Below are 9,154 nucleotides of genomic sequence, written 5' to 3' on the forward strand. Positions count from 1 at the left end.
TCTCACACCACAGTTAATCAGCAAGAGCTATTTCTCAAGGTTAAAGCCTCAGAGTTCAAAGCCCTCATAAATATATTTTTATTATACTTTGTTGCACTGTATCCAGGCCCAGGTATGCTTTTCATTCCTCATCAGATGTTTTATACCAATATTCTAAAGCTGGTTTCATGTTTTCTGCTAATTCTTTTCCCTCAATCTTTTTTCTCATCTTTGGTAGAAAAGTACTAGGGTTTTCTAGTTCCTGCTAACTTTTCCATAAACGGAAGCTCATGCTATAACTGCTTCTTTCCCTGATAGTTTACTCATTTATTCCCAAATTCATAATAATTCTCTCTACATTATCTAAAAATCCTCCCAAACTTAAGTTAGGGGCGGCCTGTTTTATCTCTTCCAGAACTGCTTTAGTAAATGGTGGAGTGGATTTCAGAGGATCATCAGTTTCATTCTATACTGTGATTCTTGGGAACTTGGTCAGTTGCAAACAGGAAAGATAAGATATACAAAGAAAGAGCATGCAGAGTGCCAGGAGGGCTCGCTTCCAAGGCCATCCCTTAGCAGGACCCATGTGGACTGCTGATTCCCAGGAGACTGCCTGAGGCTGCGCTCCAGGAAGCTCTAACCTCAGTCCTTCAGCAGGCTCAGGCCAGTGCAATGGCATTTGTCACTACACGGCAGTTACTGCTGTGGACGTGGCACCACCCCATAGGTTCACCACCCGTTTTTTTTTTTTTTTTGTTTTTTTTGGTTTTTCGAGACAGGGTTTCTCTGTAGCTTTGGTGCCTGTCCTGGAGTACTAGCTCTTATAGACCAGGCTGGCCTCGAACTCCCAGTGCTGGGATTAAAGGCGTGCGCCACCACCGCCCGGCTCACCACCCACTCTTTGAAGCTGACTTTCCTTGACTAGGCTAAAAATGAGCCCCAGAAAATAAACCTGTCTCGATTCCTCTCAGAGCCGGGGTTGCTGATATACATGGGAGAGTTACCTAGATGCTGGGATCCAAACGCCAGGCCTCCTGATTGTACAACAGGGACTCTTAACCGCTGGAACCTTCTCTATAGCCCTCCCCCACTTTTTGGTGGTGGAGGTCTTAGTCCTGGAGCTTGTTATGTAGCTAGCCTCAAACTCTGACACCCTCCTGCCTCCTGAGTGCTGGGACTCAATACATACCCACCTTGCTTTTTGAGATGACCTCATTGAACTGGAGCCTGCCTCAGGAATCCTGTCTGTGACCACAGGCACACACAGCCAGCTTTTACTTCAGCATAGAGCTTCTCATTGCCCTGGCTGTGTAAACCAGGCTGCCTCTGCTAGGATTAAAGCCATGCAGCACAACCATGACCAGTTTTTTTTTTGTTTTTTTTTGTTTGTTTGTTTTGTTTTGGTTTCTGGAGACAGGGTCTCTGTAGATTTGGAGCCTGTCCTAGATCCTGGAACTGGCTCTGTAGAATACAGAGATCCACCAGCCTCTGCCTCCTGAGTGCTGGGATTAAAGGCATGAGCCCGTCTATGACCAGGTTTTTAAATGAGGGCAAAGCAAGGTCTCTCTTCCTTTTTCACTGTATCCGAAGTGGTGAAAAAAGCTAGTGATTTATCAGCTGGATACCAGGAAATTCCTGTACTAACTGAAACAACACTGATTTATCTTCTTCTAAACAGGTAGCATTTTCTCTTTTCTCCAAGGTCTTTTCCAGCTCCCCATTTCTAGCAGTCTCTGGCCACAGGCACTCTACGCTCATGACAGGCCTGGTTATCTACCTAGTAAGAGCAGTCAACTTCACCGCCTTCCAGCTGTCCTCACCGGTTTTCATTAACGTTTCCTGCGCACTCACCAGTCAGCATGAGGCTGTGGTGGTCAGAGCCAAAGACCTATCTGGTTCAGGTGAGCACTGGGGACTATTTTTAATCTACACGGGGAAAAAATGTATTAGGAACGGCGAATCCCCGTCCCCCAACACTTTTGGCCTACAGTTTGGCCAGCCCAGATTTTGTTATGTAGACCAGGTTGGCCTCCTGCCTCTAGCTCCCTAGTCTACAACCAGTCACCTTTTTACAGTAGCAGGTATTGGACTATAGGAAGGCTGGATCCCCTCTGACTTCTCATCTCCCCACCTCACGCACTTGGAAAGGCAGCAAGTATCTCTCGAGTTCCAGGCCAGCCTGGTCTACAGAGAAACCCTGTCAGGAGGTCGGGGGTGGGAAACCTGCATAATCAAGTGTTAGGTCACAATAGTCACAATACATGGGCACAGGCAAATGCTACAAGTAACATTATGTCCAAATCTTACTTTGATCCCATCCAGAAACTATCTACATAAACAGCAGGGTATGATGATCAGATTACTGCAGTGGTTTGTTGTTTATGGCAGGGTCCACACACTAAGTGCGGACTGAAGCAGTCACCCTCCAGTGCCACCCCAGGAACCATCAACCTGTTCTCACTTGGCTAGAAGGAAATATAGTCTAGGATGGCTGGCCCATGTGTAACTGGAATAACAGGAAACCACATGGACCTGTGTGTATATACAAAACTCAGCTCTTAGCTGGGCAGTGTTAGCACATGTCTAGAGGCAGGCAAAGATGTGCTTGACCAAACACTACTTCAATTATCTCCCAGCACCTTCAACAAACCAGGATAAATAACATGCTTGAGGAAGACTATGCTAGAGCTGAGGGCCTCTGAAATAATCAAATATAGACAAATGTGCTTACAAAAAACCAAACATGGTGGCACATTACTCAGGGGGACGAGGCAAGAAGCTGAGTTCAAGGCTAGGACAGCTAGGGCTGTTAGAGAAACCACCTTGAAAAACCAATGAAAAAGAAAACAAGCTTTGGCTAAGGGTGTGTAATTCACGTGATACAAGCTAAGTGTGTGTGAAGCCCTGGGCTTAATGCCTAGCTTGTAACCCTCAGGCCTATAGTCCCAGCACTACAGGTGGGACAAAAGGATGGATCGATGGATCGAGACATCAAGGTCGTTCTTCAAAATATGGTATCTAGGACTTTTTAGTGTGGGGGCAAACCCTACACATTTTATTATGAACAGCTGAGACAAAGACAGAAATGGCATGCACACAAGTGAGAGAAGGGTCAGAAACTGAGTCAGCAGGCTGGTAAAATGGTAGAAAGTCCACTAATATCCATTGACGCACTAGCATTGGGTTGAACTTCATCATCCCAAGTGGGCAGTATCAGTACACTGGGACCCTGTTTTTTTTGGAGCCTTGAACTAGTCAAAAGATCCAGCTGTCTCTGCACTAGGATTAAAGCCACCATCTCCTCTGGATGTTATTAATGTATGATCTCATCCCATTATGGCAATGCAGATCACTGTGAAGATTCAGGTGTCTTCAAGAATGTTGCTGGTTCTTACCAGATCCTCCTATTTACCCTCTTTGCTGTGCTGGCATCAACTGCTTTCATCTTCCTAGGTAAGGAGTCTACATGGTAGACTTTTGACTCTTCACAAACCAATCTATGACATGTAGTTAACACTGAGTGAGCCTAGTTGACTAAAGGTCAACTTGCTGGGCATGATGGCCCACACATTTAATCCCAGCACTCGGGAAGAAGCAGGCAGCCTGGTCTATGAAGCAAGCTCCAGGACAGTCAGGGTTGTGTTACACAGAGAAACCATCTCAAAAAAAATCAAGAGATAGCACTACCACCTACACATGCACTTTTAGCCAAAAGTGCAAAGAAAATACCTAAGATGCGTATCGTCGCATCTCCCCTTCAGTACTACAGAGAGGCAGTTCCAGGACCCATAGTAATTACTGAAACTTCCAGCATTCAAGAGCATTGCCACTTAATCTATATATCTACTCGTATACTTAAATCATCTTATACCTACAGCTACAAATGTCATACCTGCACTGTACTAGTTAAGGAATTACAAGTATTAGTACACAGGACAGTGTTTTTTGAAGGCAGACTAACTGGAAACATAACCTTTATACTAATACTTAAATTTCATTTTATTTCTTACATATTTGCTTGGGTTAAGGAGGAAGCACAACCATGCCCTGACTCAAGTGTGTAAGTCAGAGGCAACTTGAGGGAGTCTGTTCTCTCCTTCCACTGTGTAGGTTCTGGGGACTTAAGACAACTTGTCAAGAGTCTGCTGGCTGAATCATCTTGCCGCCCTTTAAATCTCATTTTTGATTGGACTTTAATCTTCAAGGCCTTCCTGCAATCAAAATCACATAAAGCTTTTTGTGGTGTTTCCTTTTTCCAGCATACAATGCCTTCCTGAACAAGATGCAGACTATTCCAGTTGTTTATGTACCAACTATAGGAACAACTCAGCCAGGTAAAGAACCACCGCCCTCATCTTTCAGAACTTCAGCCATGTGTTTCACTTACCTGTCTAGTTGTTTCTTTTCTTCCAGGTTCTTACACAACCACATGTTCTCCCCCTCACTTCCTGAGGCCACAGCCACCACTGGTACAGAGTCGGCTACAACACTGGTTATGGAGTATAAAGCACTAACCTCAATATGGACACATCCCCTTTACTGCAGAATGGAGGGGATACCTAATTCTGCAGAAGCCTAGTAGCCAACTTTACACTAAAGCTCCAAAACAAGTTTTTCTATGTGCTATAAATAAAGAATCTTAAGTAGTTTTATTCAAAGTCATGTTTTGTAAAGTTTCTGGGGCCACAACAAGCCCTGGGTTTCTGTTCCAAGCACCACATAAATTGATATGGTGGTGCTAGGGGAGGGGATCCCCTGCTACAGAAGACTTGAAGCTAGGTAAGACACACCCACACCAGTAACCCCAGCTGTTCTGAATTTGCCTGCTTCTTTCAAGTAGGAGTGTGTACCACCATTCCCTGAAAAGACCCACCGTCCCACACCTTTGTATGACACAATTCTTCCTGTCCTTGTTCCCCTACCCCACTCTACCTCACCCCCCCACCCCCGACGCCCCCGACAGGGTTTCTCAGTGTGACAGTTCTAGCTGTCCTCGGAACTAGTTCTGGTAGAACAAGGTTGACCTTGAACTCACAGAGGTCAGCTTGCTCCTCCTTCCCAAAAGCTGGGATTTAAGGCCTGCACCACCCAGCTAATGCTTCCTGCTAAGAACTAGTGTTTCCCTAAAACAGTAAATACCAAGAACACAAAGCCCAATTATAACTATACAGTATCACTAGCTTTAAACCAGTCTAAGATTCTCCCAGTGAACCGAGCTACAAATGCCGAAATGAACTCTTGGGTATTTGGTCACTTACTTGACCCAAAAGGACCACTCTTCTGGTTGCCCTGGGATACTTGAGGCACAACTTCCTACCAGTTAAACAAGACAAACACTATATATCCAAAATGTGTTTATTGGGATGGTTCCCACTCATCTCGAATCCGGTGCTTTTCAGTGCTGCTTCCTCCTGAAGGAGCATCCTGGAAGAAACAGGTCCAAAGTATTACTCACCCCATAGCCTGCACTGACCCTTCACCTGAGCATTTGCTCTCAGCCCAGTGATTCAAGTTCACCACACTCATCGCCTGGAGACAACTGAAAAACTTTCAACAAAACCAGTCCACCCTTATCTTTAAGCAATAGGGCTTTGAGAACAATACAGTGAGTGACTAGCAAGCCTGTCACCGTAGGATCCAAAAGCCAAGAGCCCAACATGAAGACCACTTACCTTCTGTCAGTCTTGCTTTCCCGCCTGTAGGCTGACAGAGGACAGTGGAGCAGCCAACACACAGGACTACCGTCTGTGCATGGCTAAAGACCGTGGTGATTTTATAGCATCCTGGAAATAGACAATTCAACAATCACGGTCATTGCTTTCACTGCTCGCCATGCTGCCATCCCCTTACTGTTCCGTAACACAATCTGCGCGGTCTCTATCGCTAATCTAAGCACGCATCCTAGGACGGAGCTCCAAGTCTTCCTTCTGAGTTCTAAGTAAATACCATGCTACACCCCAGGACTAGCTCTTCCCCGAGTCTCAGAGTTGGCAGACACTCCTCACCTGGGCACTTCACATCCATAAAGTAGGAATTGGGACTCTGCACCAGGCGCTTTTTCTTGTGTTTCCTCTTTTCCTCCTCTGGAGAGGGATGAAGGAGATCCTTTGCGAGCTATGAGGGACAGAAATGCAGAGCTAACGTGAAAAGAGATGGTGGAAAACGGTCCCTAGTGCCACACACCGAGGAGAACGCTCCCCTCGCCGCCCCTGGTGTCTGCGTAGCTGGGCCGCCATCTTATCTCCTCTCCGCTCCCGTCTCCGCGGGTGGCCCGCCGGCCTCCGCGGCTCCGGAATTGCCGTCCTACGACAACGCGGGCCGTGAGTGAGGACCTGCTACGGTCTGCAATTAGCACGAGAGGGGCGTACAGACACCAGCGGAGCGCTCTGCCGAAACCCGGGCCAAGCAACTCACAGGCATGTTCTCGTAGGGAGGTCGTCACCGCCGGAAAGGAGCGAAAGCGGAAATCCTGTTCCTTATATCCGCTATGGCACAGGAAGTGACGAGTGCGTGTTGTTCTGCCATCTTGGGAAGGTCCTGCTTGCCGTTCGAATGCTAGCGGTTGAGCCGTGGGCTGCCATTTTCAGAAGGTCTGTCAAGGCTCCTCGTGTCACGGGTGCATAACCATGGTGAGAGAGTTAGCTTCTTTTTTGAGTTCATGGTTTTGCTGCTGTCAAAAGAAAAATACAGAGGTTAAAATTTTCTTCCTGAGCTTTGACAGCTGGAGTGGAATGGGAACAGCAGAGGTGAACACCAGCCAGGAGCTTTTTTTTTTCTTTTTTTTTTTTCAGCCAGGAGCTTAATAAAGGACGTCATTAACTGGGATTCCGTACGATTTACCCTGATTAACAAATGTTTTCTTGGAGTTGGTGTACTACGTTAGGCTGATTCCTTAGCATGCACAAAGCCCTGGATTGAATTCCCAGCGTTTTATAAACCGGCCAGGACAAGGCAGGCAGTGCATAGTGGTGCTGTCGGGGACTCAAAGCTGTAATCGCAACGCTTCGAAGGCGGGAGAATAAAAAATTCAAAATCATCCTGGGCTCCATAGCAAATGTGAGGTCAAGTGTGGACTACAGGAGCCCGGTCTCCGGGGGAAAAAAATCCTGTTCGTATTTGCTCCTCTACAGCTAACCATTGTTAACCATGGTTTAGTTAGTGCTGTTTTCCAGGGCGAAGGGTAGCACCCGATTTTGTATTACAATTCTTTCCCTTTGAAGAAGAATAAAATCAAGTATGTGTGTAGCTCTTGACGCGAGCATTGTTTTTGAACATACTAATTAAAGGCCGCACGTGATTGGCCACGCCTTTTGCCTCTGCCCTCTGGCAGCAGAGTGGAGAGGACTGAGTTCCAGCCTGCCTGATCTAGGGAGTTTAGGACGGCGGGAACCACACGGACTGATTGTGTCTCTAAAAACCAAATCAAGATGAAACAAGTCTGCTAATTAGCCATGAGTAAACTGTTACTGTTATTGTACAGATTTTTGTGTTGTTTAGAGAAATTAAATTGTCCAAGCCAGGCACCGTGGTGGCACCTTTAATCCCAGCACTGGGGAGGCAGAGACAGGTGGACTGTGAATTCCAGTGTCTCAGAGATGGGCATAGCCAGGGCTACACCAAAAAAAACAAAAAAAAAAAAACCTGTCTTAAAAATAAAAACAAACAAAAAAAAAATAAAAACAAAAGCTGGGCGCTGGTAAGCTTATGTCTTTAATCCAAGCACTTGGGAAGCAGAGCCAGGTGGATCTCTGTGAGTTCGAGGCCAGCCTGGTCTACAAGAGCTAGTTCCTGGACAGGCTCCAAAGCCACAGAGAAACCCTTTCTCAAAAAACAATAAATAAATAAATAAATAAATAAATAAACAAATAAAGACTTTTCCAAGCTTAAATGAATATGTCACTCTTTATATGTGTACGTACGGATTGCGCAGAATAATTTTGGGTTTTAGCATATTTGCAATATACATAATAAAGATATCTTTGAAAATAGGTTCTAGGTCTAAAAGTGAAATTTATTCCTTTGCTATACACCAAATACTGAAAATAGTACCCTACAATTATTGTAGTGTATCTGCAATTTGTGAATTCATTTTTTTTAAAGATTTATTTATTTATTATGTATATAACATTCTGCCTCGATGTATGCCCACACGCCAGAAAAGGGTGCCAGATCTCATTACTGATGGTTGTGAGCCACCATGTAGTTGCTGGGAATTGAACTCAGGACCTCTGGAAGAGCAGCCAGTGCTCTTAACCTCTGAGCCATCTCTCCAGCCCCCCCCCCTTTTTTTTTTTTTGAGACAGGGTTTCTCTGTGTAGCCCTGGCTGTCCTGAAACTCACTCTATAGAACAGGCTGGCCTTGAACTCATAGAGTTATACAGTTGAGTTCCGCCTGCCTCTACTGAAATTAAAAGACATTTACTGGGGCTGGAGAGATAGATCAGCAGTTAAGAACACTGCCTATCCTGCCAGAGGACCAAGGTTCAGTTCCCAGCACCCACATGGTAGCTCACAACTGTATGCAATCCATCTCCAGTTGATTTTCACACCCTCATACAGAAGTATCTCAGAGACATGTAGGCAAAACACAAACATTTCCCACCACTACAAGGCTCTTTGGGTTTTGTTTTGGTTTTGGTTTTTTTGAGTCAGTGTTTCTCAGTGTAAACAGCCCTAGCTGTTCTGGAACTACCTCTTGTAGACCAGGCTGGCCTCGAACTCACAGAGATCTGCCTGCCTCAGCCTCCCAAGTGCTGAGATTAAAGGCGTGCACCACCACCACCTGGTTTCGAACTTGTCTTTTAAGCACTTAGAAACTTTTTCTACATCATAGCTCAAAAGACGTTTGTTTTCAAGTCACAGAAATCCACCTTCCTCTGCCTTCCGAGTACTGGAATTAAAGACCTGCTCTACCACCACTGGTGGAAGGCTTTTTTGTTTTTTAAGATGGTGTCTCTGCCAGGGAATAGTGGCACACACATGTATTTATTTATTTATTTAGAGGCAGAGTTTCTCTGTGTATCTGGATGCCCTGAAATTCACTCTGTAGACCAGGCTGGACTTGAAATCACAAAACTCCACCTGTCTCTGCCTCCCTTGAGTGCTGGGATTAAAAGGATTGAGCCTCCACCACCTGGTTTGTGGCACAGACATTTTTTTTTTCTTTTTCTTTCTT

The 9,154-nt window shown here is 45.5% G+C and overlaps 2 protein-coding genes across 2 annotated transcripts in view; one reads left to right on the forward strand and one right to left on the reverse strand.

Annotated features, from left to right (window-relative positions):
• Positions 1-4,868, forward strand: part of Nup210l (nucleoporin 210 like) — a 109,083-nt gene extending 104,215 nt beyond the window's left edge. Inside the window, exons 38-41 of the mRNA XM_005367309.3 lie at positions 1,682-1,880; positions 3,328-3,432; positions 4,239-4,313; positions 4,393-4,868. Coding sequence (XP_005367366.1) covers positions 1,682-1,880; positions 3,328-3,432; positions 4,239-4,313; positions 4,393-4,493 — 480 coding nt within the window. The 3' untranslated portion in view covers positions 4,494-4,868. The remainder of the gene's footprint in view (positions 1-1,681; positions 1,881-3,327; positions 3,433-4,238; positions 4,314-4,392) is intronic.
• A 448-nt stretch (positions 4,869-5,316) lies between these two features.
• On the reverse strand, positions 5,317-6,479 carry Rps27 (ribosomal protein S27). The gene is made up of 4 exons (XM_013353814.2): positions 6,394-6,479; positions 5,985-6,093; positions 5,652-5,762; positions 5,317-5,403 (listed from the first exon to the last, which is right to left on the reverse strand). Exons 1-4 carry the CDS (start codon positions 6,397-6,399, stop codon positions 5,375-5,377), a joined length of 255 nt encoding a protein of 84 aa, XP_013209268.1. The 5' UTR covers positions 6,400-6,479; the 3' UTR covers positions 5,317-5,374.
• Between the last annotated feature and the right edge of the window lie 2,675 nt (positions 6,480-9,154).

This window comes from Microtus ochrogaster, unplaced genomic scaffold, assembly GCF_000317375.1.
Source record: "Microtus ochrogaster isolate Prairie Vole_2 unplaced genomic scaffold, MicOch1.0 UNK16, whole genome shotgun sequence".
In the NCBI taxonomy this organism is placed as follows: domain Eukaryota; kingdom Metazoa; phylum Chordata; class Mammalia; order Rodentia; family Cricetidae; genus Microtus; species Microtus ochrogaster.